Genomic DNA, 23,477 nt, shown 5'->3' on the forward strand with positions numbered 1-23,477 from the left:
ACACCCATGCTGGCCAGGGCCAAGCCTGATGCCGATGCGCAGGGGCCCGGCATCTCCACCGCGCTTTGCGCTCGGCGGGGGAAAAACATGCTCAAAGATGCTCAAGCTTCCTCGCAGAGGTCACGAGCCCTTGCACAGCTTCTCATGGCTTGCCAGAGCTAGGTACCTGTCTTGGACCGCCTGAGGTACAAGCGCCTTGATGGAAGGCGGACATGTTCCGTAGGTTGTTGACAAAAGCATCCATCATCACTGACGACGGGACGAAAACCTGGAGAAATGGAGAAAAAAAGAAAAAAAAAAAAAAAAAAGGGGGGGGGGGGGGGGGGGGAAACACCAGAAGATTGGGTGGGATTGCATGCTACAGTACTTTACTGAGTATGTACATACATAGAAAGCCTGCATGGGATTTCGCGTGGGCGAGGTGGGATGTTTCCCGGTAGGCTGGATAACCTAGACGTAACCGAGCCCCCCCAGCACGCCGCGCCGACGGCGTGGGTGTCGGTGGGTGTCGGTGGGTGGGTGGGTGGGTGGTGTGGATGGCGGACTTGACGATATTAAGTAAACTCCCGTCTCCACCAACACCACCACAATCATTAATAGTTAACTTGCTCACGCTCCAACTCCACCGTAACATCAACCTAAATGGAATTCCTTGGCGGAAAAGACAATGGCAGCACCGCTCTTCGGAGCCCAATCCCCGACGTGCGCGGCGGCGCCAGCTCCGGCCGGCCTGTCTTCTACAAGAACATGGCCGTAGCCACCCCCTGGACTACATAGGTAAGCGTGTGTGGTACATAGAACACGCTCGCGCGCTCTCCATCTCTCGCTCTCTCTCGCTCTCTCTCTCTCTCCCTCCCACACAAAGACACGCCCTCACATCCAGGGCGCGCTTCCCCCTCAGACAGGAGAGCACGCCGAGCGCCCGCCATGTCGTCACCGCCCGCCATGGCCGCCCTCCACCTCCCGCGGCACATTCAAAACTTCAGCGCGGCCGATCAGCTCGAGCCGCACTGGGGCTACGCCGACCGCGTCGTGCCCTGCGTCAACGACCCGGGATCCTGCGAGTACCTCGACGAGGTCTACGGCGCCCACGACCGCGGCATGATCTACACGGGCATCTTTTGGCTCACCATCGGCGGCCTCCTGCTCGTCTGGGCCGTCGGCCGCCGCCTGATCCCCCACGAAGACCCCCTCGTCGCCCGCCTGCGCCTGCGCCGGGCGGAGAAGCAGCCGGCGACGACCGAGCCGGCGGCCGAAGCCGGCGCGCCCCCTCCGCGGGCGTCGGCCCCGCGTCGTCTCCTCCAGGCCTCGGCCAGCACCCTGCGGCGCCACCTCCTCCCCACGACCCCGCTCCGCGTCGTCTTCGGCCGGACCACCCGCCTGCAGGTCCTCATCCTCGCCGTCCTCGCGGGCTACCTCGCCGTCTGGTCCTTTGTGGGCATCAAGTACGCCATGTGGAAGACGCCGATCAAGGACCAGCCCCCCGAGGTCTACAACACGCGCAGCTCGCTCGGCCCGTTCGCCGACCGCGTCGGCGTCCTCGCCTACGCGCTGACGCCGCTCTCGGTGCTGCTCGCGTCGCGCGAGTCGCTGCTCGAGCGCCTCACGGGCGTGCCCTACACGAGCTTCCTCTTCCTGCACCGCTGGACGGGCTATCTCATCCTGGTGCAGTCCGTCGTGCACACCATCGGCTGGGTCCTCATCGAGGCCTGGCTGTACAAGCCCCAGCCGCAGGTCTGGAACGGCTGGATCGCGCAGGACTACGCCCGCTGGGGCGTCGCCGCCCTGGCCCTGCTCGTGCTCATGTGGCTGCTCTCGACGCGGACCGTCGTCGAGCGGCTCACGGGCTACGAGGCCTTCCGCAAGGCCCACTACGTGCTCGCCATGGTGTACATCGGCGCCCTGATCGGCCACTGGCAGCATCTGCAGTGCTTCCTGGTGCCCGGCCTCGTGCTCTGGGGGCTCGACCGCGGCGCGAGGCTCGTCAGGACCGCCCTGCTGCACTACGGCTACTGGCCCGAGGAGGGCCGGTACGGGTTCCGCTCGGTCCAGGCGACGGCCCGGGTGTGGACCGACCGGCGGCACGGCGACGTGGTGCGGCTCGACCTTGACCACGTCCAGAAGCCGTGGAGCGTCGGGCAGCACTTTTTCCTGTGCTTCCCCGAGGGGTCCATCTGGCAGAGCCATCCCTTCACGCCGGCGTCGCTGCCCGAGGCCGACGCCCGGGGCCGGGTCCGGCACTCGTACGTCTTCCGCGCCAAGCTCGGCGAGACCAAGAAGATGGCCGACCTGCTGCTCAAAAAGCTCGCCGCCGGGGCCCCCGCCGAGGCCGCGTCCGCGACGACGACGACGGGAACCACCACCACCACCACCCCGGTCATCCTCCAGGGCCCCTACGGCACGGGCATCACCTCCTCCCTCCCCGGCAACGCCAACGTGCTCTGCGTCGCCGGCGGCACCGGCATCACCTACGTCCTGCCGGTGCTGCTGCAGCTCGTCCGCGGCCCGGCCCCGGCCCCGGCGGCGGCGGCGGCTGGCGCCCAGCAGCAGCTCGAGCTCGTCTGGGTGGTCAGGCGCCGCGCCGACCTGGAGTGGGTGCAGCCCGAGCTGGACGAGCTGCGGGCGCGCGGCGCGGCGCACGGGCTGCGCGTCAGGGTGTTTGTCACGTCGGACGCCGACAAGAGCGCCGAGGAGAAGCCGTCGGAGGAGGGCGACGGCCCCTCGGCGGCGGCCTCGACGGGCAGCAGCGGCGCCGAGGACGTCGCCGAGGACGTGGCGGCGGGGCGGCCCGACGTGGCGGCCCTGGTGCGCGAGTTCGCCGGCGGCGTCGCTGGCGGGCCGACCCGCGTGTTCGCCAGCGGGCCGCCGGGCATGATCGTGGATCTCCGCGAGGCCGTGGCCGGGTGCAACGCCGGGGCCCGGGTGTGGAGGGGAGAGGAGCAGTTTGACGTGAAGCTTATTTGCGATGATCGCTTGGAGTGGTGATGATGGGGATGAGACGGATGCATTGGTTCATGAACAATATTACTATACCCAGGTGTGTTTGGTTGCCAGCTTCGACAACGTCTCGGATGTTTCCAAGTGTATGTCTTGTCTTTTTTTTCATCATTGAATCGTTAAAAAAAAAAAAAAAAGATGTCTCGTCTGATGTAGCGTCCTGTGTTCCTGGGAGATGAATAGAAAATATCATACCCCCCTCCCTAGATATCCAGCCTCGAAACATTCTTTGCCGTGGAGCCTCTTCCCACCAGGGCAGATAGATGTAGGTATGTGTATACGTATGTATATCCTCGCGGTTTGCCCTGTTGATCCCTGGCCCATGGTTCCGTTTCCCCGGGGTCCCGATTCCTGCACGCCTGAACGCCGCCGACAAAATCGATGCTAGAAACACAAGGCGCTGCGCTGCTTTCCTTTCCCCCCTTTGCCCTCCAAGTTCCACCTAAGCAATCACCTCACCAAATCATGCCGTGGCTTCGCGTCCCGGCATCGTAATCCCCGTACTTCTTGCGCTTCGTGCGCACCAGGTTCCCTCGCCACAGGTCCCGCAGGCCCATGAGGCCCATGCCCAGGACGGCGACGCCCAGGACCGCGGCGATGCTCACCATGACGACGACGGGGAACCACAGGCTGGCGTCCAGAAACTTGCGCCAGCCGGCCGAGAGCACCGTCGTGTCCATCTCGTTCTCCACCTCCATGGACGCCAGGCTGACCTGCATGGCGTTGAGCACGATGGAGCAGACGGCAAAGATGGTGATGATGGGCGCGAGCGTGTGCTCGAGGAACGACCCCCACTGCGGGTAGATGTGGAAGTAGGCGAGGTTGCCCTTGAACAGCAGGGCCACGCGGTTGAGCCGCGTCAGGCGCAGCTCGCCGTAGTGGTAGCGCCGGCTGACGTGGTTGTCGCCGACGCGCGCAAAGGGCTCGATGAAGTCGCACCACTCCTCGTACGTCGGGCGCTCGCCGCCGGCCGTCCCGTCCTTGGCCGGGATCAGCCGGAGCTCGCACGCCAGCTCGTAGTCGATTTGGTACTGGATCAGCATGTAGTAGCTGCGCATGAAGCCCAGGCACGCCTTGTACAGGTCCGCGTCCGCCTCCTCGAGGTACTCCCAAAAGGCCCCGCTGTAAAAGTAGGCCGGGACGGGCTTGATGAAGACCATCTCGTAGAACCACAGCAGGTGCAGGCCCGGGTGCTCGGCCACCTTGATCTCGCGCGCGTGGCACCTCTGGTGGTGCAGCGGCATGACGTGCGTGTAGGACGGCGTCTGGACGAAGATGTAGCGCGTCAGGGGGAGCAGCGAGTCGAGGGGTCCGGTGGTGTGGCATTTCTCGAGGTACCGGAGCAGGCTTTCGCCCTGGAACGCGGTGCGGTTGGGATGGTTGCTGCTCGGGTCCTCTTGCCGGTCCGGCCCCGGGGCTTGCGGCAGCCGGATGCGTGGTTGGCCCGGGAGGTATGGCTTGCCCTCGGGCTTCGCTCGGAACATCTTGGCGGCGCCCTTTTCGCCGACGGGCTCGTACTCGAGGGTCGGGTTGAACTCCTTGCGGAGGCCGGGGAACTTGGCGTCCGTCAGGGCCCTGCCCATCGAAGGGATGGGGTCGTCGGACGGCGGAGGAGCGCGGGCATCGTCCGGCCCAGCAACCTCGATGGTCTCGGGCGGGGTTGTTGTTGTTGTTGTTGTGGAAGACATGATGATCAATGATGATGATGATGATGATGATGATGATGCGATGATGACGGCTTTGGTGGCGTCTTGCAAGGAGGCGGACGTTCGTCGCGACGGTTGAACCCGTTTCCGGTCCTTCGATTCATCTACCTATTATATATCTTCGTCCCTGTCGTCGTCCTCGAGGGAGGTGACCTGAAGAAAGCGAACACAGCCGGGGGCCGTCCGAGACGTTGTGCGGCTCGGCCCCCCCGCCCTCATCCCCGTCTTCCTACAAGGCTGTGGGCGCCTCGGCAGCAAACCACGCGCACGGGATCCTCAAGGTGAAGCTCGTGGCGGGCCTTGGCGCAGAGCGCCTCGCAGCCCGGACCCTTTTCCCCGGCGTCTAGCGTGCCATGTGGCGATGGCACGCTGCGGCCAGCGCCGACCCCCGCTCATTGGCGCTTAACGACCTGTCATCCGCCGGCTGACCATTGCAGATGACCTAGGGAGAGAAATACGCTAGCGTACGTAGAGTACTATGTACTATACATAGTTCCATGGCGGATGAAAGAGAGGCTTCCCTGCATTCTTCGGCAGAGCACGCGCGAGAGAAGCGCATGCGGAATCGAACATCTTGCATCCAAGGCCAGACGGGACAGGCTTGGGTGCTGGAAGTTGAACACGATGGACCGGCAGAGCCTCCCGGTGAGCCCACGGCAAACTGGCGTTCCGCAAAGCGCTCAGCCCGGTTGCGGTGCGACGAGTCCCCGGCGGCATTGGGCGGCATCTTGCAGCCAACTGCAGACGGTCCAGCGCAACGAGAATCCCCAGCCGACGATAACGCTGCCGAGACGAGCGCCAAGCTGGGGGCTAAGCCCCCCTGTTGGCCGAGCGAACGGCCAACATGCATACGAAACGTCATGCTAGCAGGGCTGGGGGAATTCAGGCCAACCAGCCCGCGGTGTTGGCACCAACAATGCCGGACGAAACATCTTGTTTGGTGGCAAGCGCAAAGCCGATGAGAAAGGTAGGTAATTACTATACAAGCAAACCGAGCAAGGCAGCGGGCGACAAGCTCTCAGCCTCGCCGGGGGGTTTATCATGGCGGTGTCCATCGCAGATTAGCGAGACGCCGAGACGGAAGTGGGAAGAGTTGTCCCGAAGGCTGTATGGCTTTGTTCCTAGGGAGTTGGCCATCCCTGACTCGTCGAGACTCTTGATGCTTACGGGCGTCTTTGCGTGCCGAAAATGGTTCTCCTGAGCTGGATGTCCGTTCGTTTTCAATACTTCCATGCCTCCACGCTCTCGGGGCGCGCTGAGGAGCTTGGAGGCATGGAGATGGATTCTACGCAGGTCTCTGTCCCGCATTTGCCTCTTGGAAACCTTTGTTTACCAAAGCCGGCTTCCTCGCTGTCGAATACTACCTAGCTGAGTTCCGGTGTTGTTCATTTCTCGGGCGTCCAGGTGAATTTCTTGAGCCCCAGATCACAGAGTTAGAATCAAAGCTTGGTCGGCCCAAGAGGATGACCCAGGCTCAAGCTCGCGCCACAGTTGACCTAGTATCAGCCCCCAAAGGGATGGTGCCCATCGACCAATGGCTGCCTTGTAATCTGTTCGTTTCCCCCGTGAAAGGCTGATTATCTGCCATCCTATCCAGCGATGGAGTCCTCATGAGTTGTACGATCCAAGGACGGCGGAACGGGAACATGGGGAGCTCGAAGTCATTGTCACGCGGCTGGAGCTTCACGGCTTTGTGTTTGATCGCGTTCGCTCTCCCTGCTCTTCCTGCTCTCCCGGCTCCAGCCCGTGGTTGCGTACGAGCGTCTCCAATACCCGTACACGCATCACAGTTGGTCCCTGGACATCGGAGCTCGGCACGACACCGGAACGGTATAAGGTCGTCTGAAGGCGCGCTTTTGAGACGTGACTTGTCATGGTTGTTTCGGAGGGGTTTGTAAGCTCCGTGGTTCGTGTCCCAACGAACGAGCTGGACTGGGATGTCCCGGAGTCCTCATCAATGCCTTGGGTGCGCTATGTTATCTTCAACTCGACTCCTGTTAATAGCGACCCAACGCGCCTATTCCGTCATCCCCTCTAACGTCTGATGGTATTCTCTTGAAGAGACTAGATCCACCAACCCCGTTGCAGTGCAGTGGTGGGTGCCCGACGGTGGATAGTGGGTGGCGTTATCTCAACAAAAAAGAAAAAAAGGAAAAAGGAGAGAGAGAGAGAGAGAGAGAGAGAGAGAAAACAAGAGGACCCCTACCAATGTCCAGGAACCACCTTCAGCTCGTTCTCAAGACTGCGCTGCTGTGCACTGTGTACAATAGGTACCATAGAGCCACCATCGGAATCGTTGCGGCCATGGACGCCACCACAGCCAATAGTGGCTCTCGGGATTTTCAGCGTATGAAGATTTAACAAGCGCTTAGTAACTTCAGGGATAACGCGCTTCCAACGCGTGGGACTCTCTCATGGCGGATGGTAATCAACGAAAGGCGCAAAACGGATATCAAAGCGTCCAAGGGGGGTTCGGAATCCCGATCCAACATCCACCAGAGAGCCCACTTGGCCTTGTCTCGGACTTGATGAAGCTTTCCGACCCGTGGAGCAAAGGCCACCCACTCATTCCCGACCACCAACGTGTAACTACACAGTACGCTGTAACTATGGAACCTGCCATGGCGTCTTGGCCTTGGGCGGGCCATCGTTGAGGTGCGCGAGGCAGAGGATGGGCCGCCTCACCAAGCACCTTGGACGGTCTAGACCCGGTTTTCTTTTCCCTTGAAGAAACGCTACACGCGGATCGCAAAACGGCTCACCTCACGGTTCGGACGGGAGCCGTTGGGCGCACAATCCGGCGCCTTGGTTCCCAGTGTCTGAGTTGGCCGCACCAGGAGCCGGGGAGGTCGACTCCACCTGCGGAGCCGAGACCTTTGCTTCGCCCCGATCCCGACATCCGACGCATCCGGCGGCTGGGCCGGGGAGCAGGGCATCTCCCTGATGGGCGCTTCGCTGAACCACCAAGCGAGGCCCCGGCTTTGCGTGCGGTTTCGTTACCTCGGGACGTGGCAGCACAGATACGCGCAATCGCCAAGTCTCGGGAGGCGTGGTTCATCCCAGCCGGGCCATCGCTGGCGACCCAGCGCATGGCGGAGGCCGGCCGGGTTGGCTTGGCCCAGGAACCGCAATGGATCACCAAAACATGAACAAGGTGGATCGCATCAAAAAGCAAGGAATTACGCCCTGTGAAACATCGTGCGACGGCGGTCCCCCCCCCCAGGGGCGGGAGAGTCAGAGAGCTAAAGCTTCTCCACGGCGTACGGACTTGATATTTTCCCCGAACTGCCGGACGCGACTGGCCACTTCTTGAACGTTATCTCCTGCGCGGTGCTTGAAGAAAAGGGGGGGGGAGAGGGGACCTGAATGTGCCTGCCGAAGTGACGTCGACACCATCAACCTACGTCCGAACAGGAACAGGTTTTGTGTTTGCTTCCCTGACCTACCCGAGCTGGGGTTTCTCCCGTGACCAGACACGCCGTGCTCCGTACGCGCACGAGTAAACGCCTGGTGCTCCTCGAGTCCGAACGCGCAAGCTTGGCCACCCAGTCATCGATCGTCATCTGCCCCCAGCCCCCGGACCCACGAGACCTTGAACGCGACGTGCTCTTCAACCTGGTGGCAGCCGCAAGCAGAATCCCCCCTCTCGCCATCTTACCATTGCCCTCACCACTACCATCCTCATTACCATCAGATTCATCATCATCACTGCCACCACTGCCGCCACCGCCGCCACCGCCGCCACCACCGCCGCCACCGCCGCCACCATCACCACCATCACCACCATCACCACCATCACCACCACCACCACCACCACCACGACGACGAAAGATTCATCTTCATCATGACCATCGGCGCGGTGCTCGAGCCGCTTGTCGTGGTCAGCCTGCTGGCGGCGGGCACCATCGTCAACCGTAACACGTACAGGCCGAAGGCGCTGCCATCCTCCTCCTTGGCCCGGCCGGCGCCGTGGGAGCATCTCAAGTATGAAGACGACGATGCCGCTGCCGCCGTCGAGGCCGACGTGGAGGCGGCGGCCCTCCTGCCGAGGACGCCCAGCCGATCCAGCAGCAGCTCGGGATCGAGCCACACCCTGGCCGCCGACGCCGAGTTGGAAAGGCCGCCGGCGAGGTACCGCAAGAGGACGCTGAAGCTGCTCGGGTGGAAGAAGGAGGTGACGACGCCCAACACCGAGGTGTTCAAGGAGCGGCTGCTCAGCCGCCTCCTCCGCAGCTTTCCGTTCCTGGTCGAGGTTTGGTACTGGGCGCTCATCTACTGGGTATGCAGCTCGCGCCTCTTTTTTTGTTCTGTTTGTCTTTGCAAGGGGGGTTTTTGGTGAGGGAGGGCTTGGGACAGCCGCGTTGATTTGAAAAACAAAACGCCCCCATCAGAACGCTGACATGCCATGAACCGCCCAGGTGTACCAACTCGGACGCGCCTTCACGGCCGTCATGCTCCAGGAGTCGACCGTCAACACGGCGCGCGAGCACGCCCTCCAGGTGATCCACCTCGAGCAGCGCCTCGGCATCTTCGTCGAGCCCGCCGTGCAGCAGTGGTTCCTGCAGCACCCGAACCTGATGCGCTGGACCAACCGCACCTACTCGTTCATCCACATCCCCGGCACGATCTTGTTCCTCATCGTCCTGTACCACGTGACGACGGCGCGGCCGCGACGCAGGTTCCAGGAGGAGCACGGCGGCGACGAGGCGCGGCTGGGCAGCGACTGGCGCGAGCTGGCGGCGCCGTTCGGCCCGGCCGTGTACGAGAAGCGCAGGAGGACCATGGCCATGTGCAACCTGCTCGCCTTTGTCGTCTTCACCTTTTGGCCGTGCATGCCGCCGCGCCTGCTGAGCGACCCGGCGTACGAGGGAGAGCACGCCGCCGAGGCCAAGAGCTTTGGGTTCGTCGACACGGTCCACGGCGCCGACGGGGACAGCAGCGTCTGGACGTCGAATCGCTTCTGCAACCAGTACGGTAAGAAACCTCGCCTCTTCTTGAGCGCCGCCGGCCCCCCTCCCTCCCTTTTCAAACTACGAGACAAGACAAGTCAAGGTGTCCAAGCCTGTCTAACGCTTCGTTTGTTTCTCCGCAGCCGCCATGCCTTCCCTCCACTTTGGCTACTCGTTCCTGGTCGGCCTCACCGTCGCGACCGTGCCCCTCCGGAGGGTGGGCCGCTTCGGCTGGCGGCGCCTGGCCATCGTATGCATCGGCATGGTGTACCCGGCCACCATCCTCGCCGCCATCGTCGCGACGGCCAACCACTTCATCCTGGACGCCGTGGCCGGAGCGTTTACGTGCCTCCTGGCCTGGAAGGCGAACGGCGCGATGCTCAACCTGTTGCCGATCGAGGACCACTTTCTGTCGCTGGTCAGGATACACAAGCCTTGAGGGCGTCCCGGACGGGATCGAGATGGAGCGAGCGAGGTTGCCATGTTGGGGTTGGGATTGTTGGCGCACTTGTCTCCCCTCCCCCCCTCCGGGGTCGGGTTTCCATTCAGGAGTTGTACAAGACATGTCGGGTGTTTTTTTTTTTTTTTTATTCTTTTCTTTTCCTGCGGGATAATACCTAGTTTGAAAGAAATAAAATAATATGATTCGAGAAAAAAAAAAAAAACAGTCAAGGTTGGCACTCCAGAGCCAGCAGGTTCAATGTCGGTAAATACAAGGCATCTGGCAGCGTGGGATGGGGGTTGTTTTGCTGTGAGCCAGGGGGTATGCACGGTATGATGGTATGTGTCTGATGCGCAGAGACACTGGACTGCCCTGGGACGGACTTGATTGACTCACCTCGCTGTGTGTACTCACTCGTGTACTAGTACATGCCTGCCTACCTGCTTGCATAACTGTCTGCCGTGCAACCAGGCCGGGAGAGCGGTCCTGGTAGGAGTTGAAGTTCCCCTTGTTGGTGTTTTGCCCAAGTGTGCAACAATCCATATCGGGTCCGAGCCACAACATGGAGAAAAAGCGGGTCGTCTTTTGGCTGTGCAGCCTCTGATTGGCTCTGTTCCCTGTGGCTGCCCATGTCAAATCTCCACAAACTTGCCCAATTGGGCAAAAGCTGACGATGGAGGACGTCAGGCCTCCCTCACGGCTCTCACAACTTGGAACGCTGGCGCTGAGCGCCTTCGATGGGCATGGCGATGTGGATGATATAAGGACGCGGCATTCTCCTCTTCACCACCATCATGCTGGCCATTCTCTCCCAACCCAACCCACACGACTGCATCCTCTCTGCCCACGCGACACAGGGTCCCCACCGTTGCCGCCGCGGCACCCATCCGACTTACACACGCGCCGGTCCCATCGCCCATCGTTGCGGGCTGCAGGCCAAACCTTTCGCAGCTGTCCAGCCCATTGGCGCCTGATTCTTGTCTTGTGCCATCTTGAAAGGACCGTCCTGACCCCGACCATCAGCCCGGGTTGAGAAGCCGATAGCCAGTTCGTTCGCTCTTTGGACCCTCCAGCGGGCCCTCTTCTCTTGAGCCCTTCCAAAACCTCTCCTGTCCATCTCCCTCCACGCTCCGCCATCACACCAGCAGCCCGACAAGCCTCCAGCCACCATGCATTACCAAACCATTTGCGGCCTCTATTACGTGGTGCCTCACCCCCCCGACACCTACCTGCCTCCCCAGCGCCGCTATCTGCCCCAGCTCTCCCTCTCGGCGAGGACCAAGATCGTCGCCTCCACCAGCCGGACCGTTCTCACCCAGACCTTCGTCAACCCCAAGGACTCCCCCATCCCCGAGCTCCGGTACACGTTCCCGCTGTACGAGGGCGTCTCGGCCGTGGGCTTTGTCTGCACCATCAACAATGACCGCGTCATCCGCGGCCTTGTCAAGGAGAGGTCCGAGGCGCGGGCCGTCTACCAGGAGGCCGTCGACCGCGGCGAGACGGCCGGCCTGCTGGAGCAGCTGCCCGACGCCAGCGACGTCTTCACCACCACCGTCGGCAACGTGCCCGCCAACGCCACCCTCAAGGTCGACATCACCTACCTCGGCGAGCTCAAGCACGACGCCGAGGTCGACGGCATCCGCTTCACCATGCCCACGAGCATCGCCCCTCGCTACGGCGACTACCCGGGCCAGCTGCTCGAGTCGAGCGCGCCGCGCCCGGACGCGGGCCTCAGCATCGTCGTCGACGTGGAGATGCCCGAGGGCAGCAACGTCAAGAGCGTCCAGTCGCCGTCCCACCCCATCGCCGTCACGCTCGGCAACACGTCCGACGGGGCCGCCCGGGGCGCCGACATGTCCCTCCACAAGGCCTCGGCCACCCTCTCCCAGGCCACCGCCGAGCTCGGCGGCGACTTTGTCTTGCAGGTCGTGGCCGCCGACGCGGGCCGCCCCGTCGCCGTGCTCGAGACGCACCCGACCCTGCCCAACCAGCGCGCCCTCATGGCCACGCTCGTGCCCAGGTTCAACCTGCCCCCGTCCAAGCCCGAGATCGTCTTCTTGTGCGACCGCTCGGGCTCCATGGGAGGCATCCGCGTCGAAAACATGAAGAAGGCGCTTCGCGTGTTCCTCAAGTCGCTGCCCGTCGGCGTCAAGTTCAACATCTGCTCGTTCGGCAGCCGCTTCAAGTTCCTCTTTGAGCGCGGCTCCCAGACGTACGACCAGCCCACCCTCGAAAAGGCCATGAAGCACGTGGACGGGTTCGACGCCGACTTTGGCGGCACCGACATCTACGAGCCCATGGACGCCGCCTTCAAGAAGCGCTACGAGGACATGGACCTCGAGCTGTTTTTGCTGACGGACGGCGAGATCTGGGACCAGAACCGCCTGTTCGAGCTGATCCGGGACAACGTGGCCAAGGCCCGCGGCAAGATCCGCGTCTTCACCCTGGGCATCGGCAACGACGTCAGCCACGCGCTCATCGAGGGCGTCGCCAACGCCGGCAACGGCTTCGCCCAGACGGTCGGCGACGCCGAGAACATGAACAGCAAGGTCGTGCGCATGCTCAAGGCCTCGCTCACCCCGCACATCAACGATTACACGCTCGAGGTCAAGTACGGCGGCGGCGGCGCCGCCGACGACGACGACGACAAAGACGACTTTGAGGTGATCGAAAAGGTCATGGACGCGCTAGCCATCGACGTCAAGAACGCGCCCCCGCCCGAGTACACCCCCGCCCCCGCCCCCGAGCCCGACCCGAAGAAGCCCATCTCGCTGTTCGACGAATCCGCCGACCCGGACGCCCCCGTGACGGACGCCGGCCTCGACGCCACGGCCCGCGGCAAGTACTCGCACGTCCCGCCGGTGCCCGAGCCCAAGCTCCTGCAGGCGCCCTTCCAGATCCCGCCCCTGTTCCCCTTCAGCCGCACGACCGTCTACCTGCTCCTGTCCCCCGGCTCGGTCCAGAAGCCGCCCAAGTCGGTCGTGCTCCGCGGCACGTCGCCCTACGGCCCCGTCGAGCTCGAGGTCCCCGTGACGGCCCTCGCGGACAAGGGCGAGACGATCCACCAGCTGGCCGCCCGCAAGGCGGTCCGCGAGCTCGAGGACGGGCGCGGCTGGATCTACCACGCCCGCGACGCCGGCTCCGAAGCCCGCCCGCTCGTCAAGGACCAGCACCGGGGCCGGTTCGACGACATGGTCGAGCGCGAGGCCGTCCGCCTCGGGGTCCGCTACCAGGTCGGCGGCAAGTGGTGCAGCTTCGTCGCCGTCGAGGCCAACGACGGCGCCGTCCGCGACAAGGTGCCGCCTCCTCCGCCTCCTCCGCCTCCTCCCCAGGTGGAAGCCGCCAAGGAAGGTGAGTTGACCCGACGCCCTCCCCGCAGGGGCCGCCCCCGTCATCGCGACCGGGACCCCGCCTTGCACCGCCCCGCCGCCGCCTCGCGGAAGGGAGGATCGAACCCGATGCTAACCCCCTCAGCAGCCTTCGGCGGCCCCGGCAAGCTCCGCATGCGGATGGCCCGCAGCGCCGGCCCCTCCGCCGCGTTCGCCGCCCCGGCCCTCGGCAGGGCGGCCCCGCAGCACGCGATGCTGGAGAGCGCGTTGGTGTCCAGCAACCCCGCGACCCTCAAGAAGACGCGCGCCCCGCGCCTCGGCGGCTTCGGCGGCTTCGGCGGCCTCCTCAAGTCCGCCACCAGCCGGTTCAGCTCCAGCTCTTCGTCTTTCGCGCCCGCCGCCGCCCCTCCGTCCATGCCCGTGGCGTGCGCCATGCCGCCCCCGCCGCCGGCGCCGGCGCCGGCGCCCTTGGGCTTCTTCTCGGCCGCCGCGTCGGCGGACATGCGCCGCTGCAGCTCCGAGGTCGACGCCGAGGCCGAGGAGTGCGACGCTGCGGAGGAGGACAAGATGGCCGTCGACACCGGCTGCTCCGCCCCGGAGCCGGCGCCTGTGGGCCCGTCTCGCGAGGACCAGCTCGCCGCCTTGGTCGCGGGGCAAAGGTTCGCCGGGTCGTGGGCCTGGGACGCCGCGACGCTGGCGGTGGCGCTGGGGAAGGATAGGAGGGAGGTCAAGGCCCTGGAGGCGCCGGGCGAGCTCGGCGGGAAGAAGGCCGGCGAGGCGCTGGCAACGGCGGTGGTGCTGGTGTTCCTGGAGGAGAAGCTCCGGGAGATGAAGGACGAGTGGGAGATGATGGCGGACAAGGCGAGGGAGTGGTTGGCGGAGGAGCTGAAGAAGGTCGGCGAGGCCAGGGACGTGGAGGGGTATCTCGTCGCGGCCAAGGGGTGGATGGAGAAGCAGGGCGTCAGGTTTTGATCGGGTGCTCGTCTCTATACTGCACAACTTTGAGTGATTTGGGAGGATCCTTCTGAAGGGGATATAGGCTGGTGTTGGATGTTTACTGTTAGGGTATGACGTTTAGGAGAAACATTGGCATCTCTCGGATAGTACTCTTGGCAACCGGATTGGAGACGCCGTATAGTCTTTTCTTCATCATTCATTGGGGATGAACTGGAGGGTCATGATTCTCTCTCGATACCAGACAGCCTAGACTTTTTCAATGAATATCATGAGCGTTCTTTTGTCTGAATTCCTGGTAGTTACCGAAGGATTCCCATGTGCTAATGAATGGCTAGCTGAATGAAACACCACGATCTCCAGGTGTTAATCCCCCCCAAAGAACTAGTTAGCAGCACAGAATTCCATCAGACATGGCTAATAGTGCGTGACACGATCGACGATGGTCACCGCGGAAGAAGGAATGAATATTATACCCTGTTTCACGCACGCAGCATCTGCCGCTGGGAAGTCTACCTGTATTACGGGTTCCAAGGACATGACGGAGCGCAGAGATAATAATGGTATTGAACCCGACACTTACCCGCTCATCAAAAACAATTATAGCCTCGAAGTGAACTCATCACCATCGCGATCGCGGTCCATGCCGAAAGGCTTGGGCCATCACGTCGAACCCAGCAACGATGGTGAACATGTCCACTGCGCAGAAATAATCACAAGACTTCACAATAGAAACGGTGCATTGCATGCCTGTTGATGAATGGGCTAAAGCGAAGCCCCCCCCCCTCCCTCCTCTGGGTGACCATTTTATCCGGGCCCGGCCCGATCCTTTGCGCAGCTGGTACCTGACAGCCCTCGCTTCGAAACGAGCGTGGTTCTCGATGCTCCAGCGCGGCAAGCCGAGCGCGATTGGCGCGCTAGACATGGGCCAGCTATAATACCCGGGAAGCCTACCCGCCGGACTGTGCTACGTATGTATAGTTAGCCGACACGACTTGCCGAACTCGACCATGAATCCTACACGACTATCCAGAAGCGAGGAGCACTCACGACACGGTTGGCTGGCCGCCGCCGGCTTGCGAGGGAAACGAGCGAGGCACCGTCAGCGCAAGGGACGCCTCCCAGCGGCTCGGGAAAAATTCCATGGCGTGCTCTCTCTCTCGGCCGGCACGGAGACTGGAGCGCTTCCAGCGCCAGCCATCCATCTTTCCGGCGGGCGTCGGACCGGAGACGGGTCGTTGACGGCCACCAGTCCGGCTTGGGCTCGAGGAGACACGCAGAGAGCGAAGGGCCCCACGGAGCCGAGCTTGCTACCTGCTGTAGTATCTAGTCGCGGGGTACGGTTCGAGAATAGCCTGTGTAGGTGGGTGACCCATGGTTGCGTGGCAAAGAGGCGGGCGAAGCCCGGGACGAAATATATGAACGAGCCCCGTCCCGAGGCCCCATCACGTCGCTCCCTTCTCTTGCTTCTCCTTGACCAGGACCGGCCACCCCGTCCGCTTCGTCCAGCCGCTCTCCCAAAGACCGATTCCCACCGCCGCAGCCACCATGGGCCTGAGCCTCAAGACCCTCCTCGTGGCGGGCGCCGCCCTCGTCGCGGCCCGCCCGCGGCCGCCTCCGCCGTCGCCGTTCTTTGTCAACCACCCCATCTACACGCCGCCGCAGGGCGTGCGCATCATGTACCCTCGCGTGTCGGAGCTCCGCGACGGCACCCTCCTCGTCGCCGCCAACGTGTTCGGGGGCGACTTTTTCGTCGGCCCGGACGGCAACATCCCCGCCTTCCCCGTCTTCGAGAGCAAGGACGGCGGCGTCACCTGGAAGTGGATCTCCAACATCACCGACCAGGTCAACGGGTGGGGCATGAACGCGCAGCCGGCCCTGCTGGAGCTGCGCCGGCCGATCGGCGGGTACAAGCCGGGCACGGTGCTCGCCTCGGGCAACAGCTGGAGCGCCAGCGGCACGCGCATCGAGCTCTACGCCAGCAAGGACAAGGGCCGCAGCTGGGAGTACGTGTCGCGCGTGACCGAGGGCGGCCGGCCCAACACCACCAACGGCGCCGACCCCGTCTGGGAGCCCTTCCTGCTGCACTACGAGGACGAGCTCATCGTCTACTACTCGGACCAGCGCGACCCCAAGCACGGCCAGAAGCTGGCGCACCAGCGGTCCAAGGACCTCAAGACGTGGGGCCCCGCGGTCAACGACGTTGCCTACTACGACGAGTACCTGGCGCGCCCCGGCATGACCGTCGTCGCGCACATCCCGCCCCTCAAGAAGTGGATCGTCGTCTACGAGCGGCCCATCGGCAACTCGAGCTCCCACGGCGCCAACTACCCGGTGCACTACCGCCTCGCCGACAAGCCGACCGAGTTCGACACGGGCGACGAGTTCCCCATCGTCATCGACGGCAACTTTGCGCCCAACGCCTCGCCCTACGTCGTCTGGACCCCGTGGGGCGGCAAGAACGGCACCATCGTCGTCAGCGACGCCGACAACGGCGACGTGTTTGTGAACCAGCGCGGCGCCGACCCGGCCGCCTGGAAGAGGGTCAAGACCGGCCAGCGGGATGCCTACAGCCGCGCCCTGCACGTCTTTGAGAAGCACCCGGAGAGGCTGGCCATCATCGGCGGCGACACCTTCAACGGGAGCGACTTTGAGCTGACCATTGGCGTGTTGGATCTGAAGAAGCTCCTCGGAGAGCAAAAGCCCAGGCCGGGCAAGCCGGGGAGGGACTAAAAAGTACACCGTATTGCGGGATGTGATCGTTGCTCAGACTCGCCGTCGACAACAAGAGAGAGAGAGAGAGTTTGGTACCTCAGTTAACTACCTAGTTACCTTGAGCGCATGTACCATGAATGTAGGGCGTTTTCAACAGTATCATATGGTCTCCAGGGGGGGCGCGTCCCTGCCTGCCTTGTCATCATCATGCCGCGATGCCATAACGTCAGATGACGACTCTCATTCGAAAGCATCATTCCTTAAAGAGCACACTTTTGCCATCCCTAGTTCGCCCTCCCTGGGTATCTGTGGCCATGATGAATTACATCCTCCGCCCACCTCAATGAATCTCATCAACCGTCACCCTCGGACCCTTCTCCCCCTTCCTGGTGGTCTCTCCGATCACCTTCTCCTCATCCACCAGCTCCCCCCTCTCCCGCCCGCCCATGTTCCTCCTCAGCCGCAACCAAGACAGCCTCTCCCGCCTGTCCATCTTCTTCTGGCTCTCTCCTGTTTCCCCTCCCACCCTCGGATCGAATTCGAAGCTGTTCCGACGATTCAAGTCATCCCCGCCACCCCAATCCAGCGACCTCCTTGCCCCTGGATCGTTCGACCACCTCTCAGGCAGGCTCCCAGCAGCCCGGCTGAATCTTCCATCGGCGTCCTCCCTCCCCGTCCCGCTCCACTCCGTCGCGTGCGACCCCGCCGCCGCCCAGGAACTGCGAGGCCACGGGCTCGCCCTCGAGCCCTTCTTTGACCTCCTCTTCACCACGCCCTTCTCCCGGTTCACAACCAGCCCTCGCGCAAAGTCCCTCCTATCCACTTTCTCCCTTCCGCTCAACCTGCCGTTCCTTCCCTTGCCCTCCTTTTCCTCCTCCTCCGAGCCCGACCCGCTCGCGTGGCTATCGCTTGTCATGCTCATGTTGCCCTCCCCGCCCATGTCCTCCCTCGTCCTCCTTTCCTGGAGCTTCTTCTTCCGCCGACGATCCCGCTCCACGGCCTTCTTGTGCTTCCGAGACCCGCAGAGCGCCAGCGTGATTACAAGCCCGCGTAGGACCCACAGCCTGACGCGGCGGCGGAAGCGCCGCAGCGGGTAATCGGCCACGTACGAGTCCTTCCACCGGTTGTTCCCCTTGCGGGCGTCGCTGACGCGGTATTGGCGGTAGAGCCAGAGGTTTCGGATCCAAGGCAGGTTGGTGTGGAAGACAAAGTAGCCAAACAACATGGCGTAGCGCCGGGTGGAGCCGGACTCGATGCTTCCATCGCTCTCCGAGTCGGAAGAGGAGTGATGGTGGCGGTGGCGGCGGTAGCTCGTGGGAGGGCCGGATTTGGCGTGGGTGGTGCGGTCGCTGCGTTTGTTGGACCCGTACCGGGAGGAGCAGTGGGTGACGGAGGGGGCCCCGACGAAGGTGTTCTCCAGGTCCGAGTCGTGGTCGGTTTCCGCCTTGTCGGGAAGCGGGTTGAGGGCTGTGTCGGGGTTGGAGATGGCGCTGAGGGCTTGGAGGTAGAAGTATTTGACGCGGGCGATAAGCTTGTTGACGTAGAGGGCGAGGACGATCAGAGGGATGAAAATCGCGGCGGAAATTCCAAAGAGGTAGCCCGAGACGTCGACGAGAGGCCAGTGGTTCTCTTGCGTCTCTTCGCTCTTGGGGAAGATGTCGATTTCCAAGGCCAGGAAGCTGGTGATGAACGACAGCGGGAGGAACACGACGGTGACGAGCGTAAAGACGAGGATGATGTTACCCTGGCGCTGCGACTCCTCGGAGCCTTCGCGTGCGAAGCGGGCCTCCCATCCGTTGGCGTGCTTCTGCTTTAGATCCAGGAGGTTCTCGAGAGAGCTTTCCACCTTCTCGGCATACGTTATCATGTCCCTGACCACGCGCATGTTGTTTTCCACGATGCCGATCGTCTCGAACATCAAATCGCGGTTCTGCAAGACGTTGGTCCTGGTGCCCGCGGCTCCGTGAGGCGTCGGCGTCTGCCAGAGGGTCTCTCCAACGCTCCCCTTGCCTTTTGACTCAGACCCTCCCTGGGTGGTACCTTGGAAGCTCGGGTTCACCGGGTCAGTCTGGTCCCTGAGAAGCTGGACCAGGCTTTGAAGCACCAAGAGCTCCCCTTTCCCCAAGCTTGCTCCAGGCCTTGCCTCCGCACCATCCTCTTCGGCACCTTCATCGAAGCCTTTCGGATACAGTCGCAGCAGCTGGGTTAGGACGTCGCGTTGCTGGGTAAGGACATTCTTAACGATGGTCAGCTCGTCTTGAATGTCCATAATCTCGACGAGCAGCTCGGTTTCCTCGTCGAGGCTGAACAGGGTGTCAATCTGGCTCTTGCGCTCTTGCGGATCTAGCGTGTCGCGTTGCAAGAGCTTGGTCGTCCGGCGGAAGTTGTCGAAGAGCTGGCCTTGCTTTTCTGAGACATTATTGATGGAAGACTGGAAGCACTCCTGGAACTGGAAGTTGACGGGGCCCTTGCGCCGGAAGAAGTCGACGCTGCTTCTAAGAATGAGGTGGAGGAGGTCCTCGGCGGATTTGAGAACCGGCCGGTTCTTGTTTCTCTGGAGCTCCTGGAGCAAAACCGCGCTAAGGTTGAAGTCCTCCTGGCCGTCCCACGTGCTCGGAGAGCTCGTAATGATGGTGCCATCGTGGAGCACCCAAGCCCAAAGCTGATCAACCATAACGATAGGACGGTTCTTGGGCTCTGGGCAGATATTGGGGTCCTTGGCCCACCGATACCCTACTTGGCTCTTGTCCCGAGCCTCCGTCGAGCTTAGCATGTAGTACGAGAACTGGTCCAACGTCCTGCGGCAATGAACCGGCCTTGTCGTGTCCAAGTATCCTTTGAGAAGCGCAACGTCGCGGCCTTGTCTGGCATCTCTGTGGGCGTGAACAACGGGTGTGGATGCCGGGTAGAGCTGGCTTGTCCCATTTTCGTCGTCGGACTGTGCGTCGTCCGAACTGTCCAGCACGAAGGGGTTGGGGGAACCAGCCTTGACTCGACCATTCGAGTCTGGGAGGCCGTTGCGAGCGCACATGGCGTCGATGGCCTCCAAGAAGGCATGCGTGAGATACTTGCGATGGCGGTGGCGCTCAAACCCGAGAATGGGCATCTGTAAGGGTACGTTAGACGTCTGCCTGATGGCCAAGATGAGCTTTGGGGATCACGTACGAATATAACGATAGCATCTGCCTCTGTCCTACCCAGGTTGACGTCTGGTGAGATGATGGCTTTGCCTGTCTTCCACCCCTTCTGGAGGACGTCATCGGGTTCCGGAGCGAGATTGTCGTTGCGGCTGCTGCCACCGAAGCGTGTCGGTCTGGAGTTGGGTCTGGGTTCTGTCCGGGCCTTGCCAGCTTCGACGGTGCGGAAATGTTTGTACCGGCGGGCTTGGGGCGTCATGTACCGGTCAATGAGCTGAGAGCCTTCGTGGCGTTGGCCTCCCATAGATCCATCCTCAATACGCATGCTGAGCATGAGGTCGTGGATCCATTGCTCGTTGTTGGCCGGCACGTGTATCCAGCGGCAGCGCACGTTATCGGCGCTCAGATGCTTGTGCCTCGAATTTTCTAGTCTCTGCAACGCGTTTGGCTTGGCCCTGTAAATTGCTTCGTAGACGGGCACTAGCTTGAGGTTGAAGAGATCGTAGAATCGCCCTTGGTTCTTTTGCAGGAACACCTCGGCGAGGATGACCTCGTAGTCATGACAAGCCTTCTTCTGAGCGCTGGATCTTGGCGGCGACACAACGGGCGGGCCAAGGCTAGATTTTGAGGAGCTGCCGAGAATAGGCTGCCTGTCTTTCAGTCGCCGGATCCAATCAGTACCATGGCCCTCGGCATAGGACCACGGATTCCTGCCGTCATTGTCCTTGTCATCCACGCGGGAACCGTTCTTCATAAGGTGGGTGATGATTTCCGTGTAGATTTTCTCCTGATCCGGATCAATCTTGCCGTTGCACGCCCGCGTACACTGGGCTGCCTCCTGGATGGCAAGGTTGAGAGCTGACCTGCCTTGCATATCCTTAAGGACCGGCGAGGCCTTGCCCTGATAGAGCAGTCGTTTGACGGCATCGGGATTGCCAGCTCTTACGGCGAGGTGTAGCGCGGTGTACCCTTTCTGGTCCCGCAGATCCACGGGAAATTTGTCCTTGAGAAAACCAGCCAAGCAGGATGCCAGGTCCTCGGACTTTGTGGTTGACGTCAGAACAACCAAGGACCTCTTGATGCTTTTGATAATGGTCCGATAGTCAACATCCGTGGGACCTTCAAACCTGCTAAGGCGATGAGATGTGGGAGATTGCCTCACGGCAAGCATGACTTCGGAGTTCTGCATGGATCAACGTTAGCCAACCAAGTACCCACAAGGATCTGCGGCGTGCGCCTTAAGTATACCTTGGCAGCAACGGCCGTCGCCGAATAGTAGTGCCAAAGAACGGGCACGAAGTAGGCGGAGAGAGTAAGAGATAGCCTGCTCCACATAGCAAGCGTATCAATCTTGTGAGATGGCGCCCCCGGCGTGTTGTGTTTCCTCAGCCAGTCTTCGGTCCATGTTTTCTTGCCCTCTTGGCTCCGGCTCTGAGGGAACTCTTTGAGGGATCCTGGAGCAGGGGCATCCAACAAGATCAGGCCTGCAACTTTAAGGAATCCGGTCGTCTCCTTAAGTTTCTCCCGAGTCTCAACGATTAGCCTGATCATGGCTCGCTGTACAATCAGGGCGCCGAAGCCATGGCCGACGAACACGATGGGCACCCGGCCGTAGTCGGCCGTATCCGAATGTCGCTTTTGGGTAAGGCGGTTGATCATATCCTTGGCCAGCTTCGTCAGGTACTCCCACGGGTCGGCCACTTGTTCGTCGCCTTTGTAAGTGTAACACATGACGCGGGCGCCGCGGATCTCGGACGGCAGCATATCTAGGTCGCTTAGCCAGTTGACCCTCTTCTCAAAGGCCTGGTCCACCGAGGACTGCCTGCCGACCGAAAGCACGTCGGCATTGGCTCGGCCGACGCTGGAGACTATTTCGTCCTCAATGATGGCGGAGAACCGGTTTCCCGGCTTCTTCTTGTCCAAGGTCGGCTTCCTCCGCATCCGCCGCCGCCGAACGTCGTCGGAAAGCTCCGCTGTAGGCGAAAAGTCCTCGTCTTCGGGGACCGACCCCAACATGGTGGGCCAGGGCGATTCCTCGGGCTCCTCGACCGCAGTAACGGGCTGGTGGGATGGCCCTGAATCGTATGCGGGGATGTCTGTCGAGTTGATGTTGGCGAGATCACTCTCGTGTCCGTCTAACCATTCTTGGATCGACTTTGCAGGCTCGTAAGCGGGTTTCTTCTTCGAAGTGGGCACCGAAGACTGTTTCGATTTGGAGCGGCCCGGGACCGAGCTTCCTGCGATGCCCAGGCCATGCTCGCCGTCATGACTGTTGATGCCGGCTGATGCGTGCGGGACACGGCCGTCTCGGGGGTCAGGGGTTCGCCGTTTTTGTTTCTTACGGTAGATCCACGCCTTGGTCAGGGTCTCGTCAATGTCATGGATGGCAACGATGTCGACTCGGGGAGAGGCGGACGAAACAAGATCGGGCGCATAAACGACTTTAAGATCGGACTTTTCCTTGGACGGTCAGCGGCCTGGTCGGTTGGAGGCTCATCGGCGGCGAAGGAAACGCACCTCGATCTTTGGCACCTCATGGGGTGGCCTGGGAGGCCCTGCCTTCTTTGCCGCCTTGTCGTTTCCTTGGCCCTGCTGCTCCGACGGACGTGGCGATGCTAGCTTTGCATCTGCAGGAGTCCTGGATAGACCCCATTTTGCCAGTCTCGGAGCTCTTCTCGCCAATCCCTCCGGGCCTCTCACATCTCCAGTCCCTAGTTTTGCCTGGAGCTGGCCGGCGATGTCTGATCGGCCCGTCCTCGGCATGTCCGACTGTGTTGTCAATACCCTGTCTTGAGGGCCGATTGGGATCTCGAGCAAGCCAGTGTTCGCCGGTTCGGATTTGGAGGTCAAGGACCGTTCGTGGAGGGGGGATGGGATCGTCAAGAAGTCCATCTTGGGTGCTTCTAAGGCCGTCCTGTGGCGGTCTTGCGTCTCAAATCCAGGCTGCGCGGTCCGAGCGGATGCTGCGGCGACCACGACAGAGGGTGCTGATGGCTGGGCAGCCCGCGTGGCATCGTTGTCCTTCTCCTTCCCCTTCGCCGTTTGGCCATTCTGCGCCGCCAAGTCTGCGCCTGGCTGGACATCTTGACCATCCAAGACCGGAAAACCGTCAAAGTTCTCCGACGTGGGAGCGGGAGTACTCATCTGGCGCGCATGTGTCTCGTCTCATCCCAGAGGGTTTCAAGGTCGACCCTCCGAGGACACTGGCGGCCAGACGGATGAAGAGAAGGAATGGGAAAAAAAAAAAG

At 62.0% G+C, this 23,477-nt stretch overlaps 6 protein-coding genes across 6 annotated transcripts; 4 read left to right on the top strand and 2 right to left on the bottom strand.

Moving 5' to 3' along the window:
* Nucleotides 1-927: 927 nt before the first annotated feature.
* Nucleotides 928-2,985, top strand: VTJ83DRAFT_6016 (uncharacterized protein; the record flags this gene model as incomplete). Its single annotated transcript, XM_071012681.1, has 1 exon — nt 928-2,985. The coding sequence occupies one exon, from the start codon at nt 928-930 to the stop codon at nt 2,983-2,985; it is 2,058 nt and encodes a 685-aa protein (XP_070865391.1).
* A 467-nt stretch (nt 2,986-3,452) lies between these two features.
* VTJ83DRAFT_6017 (uncharacterized protein) lies at nt 3,453-4,685 on the bottom strand (the record flags this gene model as incomplete). Its single annotated transcript, XM_071012682.1, has 1 exon — nt 3,453-4,685. The coding sequence occupies one exon, from the start codon at nt 4,683-4,685 to the stop codon at nt 3,453-3,455; it is 1,233 nt and encodes a 410-aa protein (XP_070865392.1).
* Nucleotides 4,686-8,547: 3,862 nt separating this feature from the next.
* Nucleotides 8,548-10,091, top strand: VTJ83DRAFT_6018 (uncharacterized protein; the record flags this gene model as incomplete). Its single annotated transcript, XM_071012683.1, has 3 exons — nt 8,548-8,982; nt 9,122-9,677; nt 9,796-10,091. 3 exons carry the CDS (start codon nt 8,548-8,550, stop codon nt 10,089-10,091), a joined length of 1,287 nt encoding a protein of 428 aa, XP_070865393.1.
* Nucleotides 10,092-11,263: 1,172 nt separating this feature from the next.
* On the top strand, nt 11,264-14,395 carry VTJ83DRAFT_6019 (uncharacterized protein; the record flags this gene model as incomplete). Its single annotated transcript, XM_071012684.1, has 2 exons — nt 11,264-13,445; nt 13,572-14,395. The coding sequence occupies 2 exons, from the start codon at nt 11,264-11,266 to the stop codon at nt 14,393-14,395; spliced, it is 3,006 nt and encodes a 1,001-aa protein (XP_070865394.1).
* Nucleotides 14,396-15,925: 1,530 nt separating this feature from the next.
* Nucleotides 15,926-17,110, top strand: VTJ83DRAFT_6020 (uncharacterized protein; the record flags this gene model as incomplete). Its single annotated transcript, XM_071012686.1, has 1 exon — nt 15,926-17,110. One exon carries the CDS (start codon nt 15,926-15,928, stop codon nt 17,108-17,110), a length of 1,185 nt encoding a protein of 394 aa, XP_070865395.1.
* A 322-nt stretch (nt 17,111-17,432) lies between these two features.
* Nucleotides 17,433-23,373, bottom strand: VTJ83DRAFT_6021 (uncharacterized protein; the record flags this gene model as incomplete). Its single annotated transcript, XM_071012687.1, has 4 exons — nt 17,433-20,198; nt 20,258-21,412; nt 21,478-22,683; nt 22,747-23,373. The coding sequence occupies 4 exons, from the start codon at nt 23,371-23,373 to the stop codon at nt 17,433-17,435; spliced, it is 5,754 nt and encodes a 1,917-aa protein (XP_070865396.1).
* Nucleotides 23,374-23,477: the final 104 nt, after the last annotated feature.

Source organism: Remersonia thermophila, chromosome 5 (assembly GCF_042764415.1).
Source record: "Remersonia thermophila strain ATCC 22073 chromosome 5, whole genome shotgun sequence".
In the NCBI taxonomy this organism is placed as follows: domain Eukaryota; kingdom Fungi; phylum Ascomycota; class Sordariomycetes; order Sordariales; family Chaetomiaceae; genus Remersonia; species Remersonia thermophila.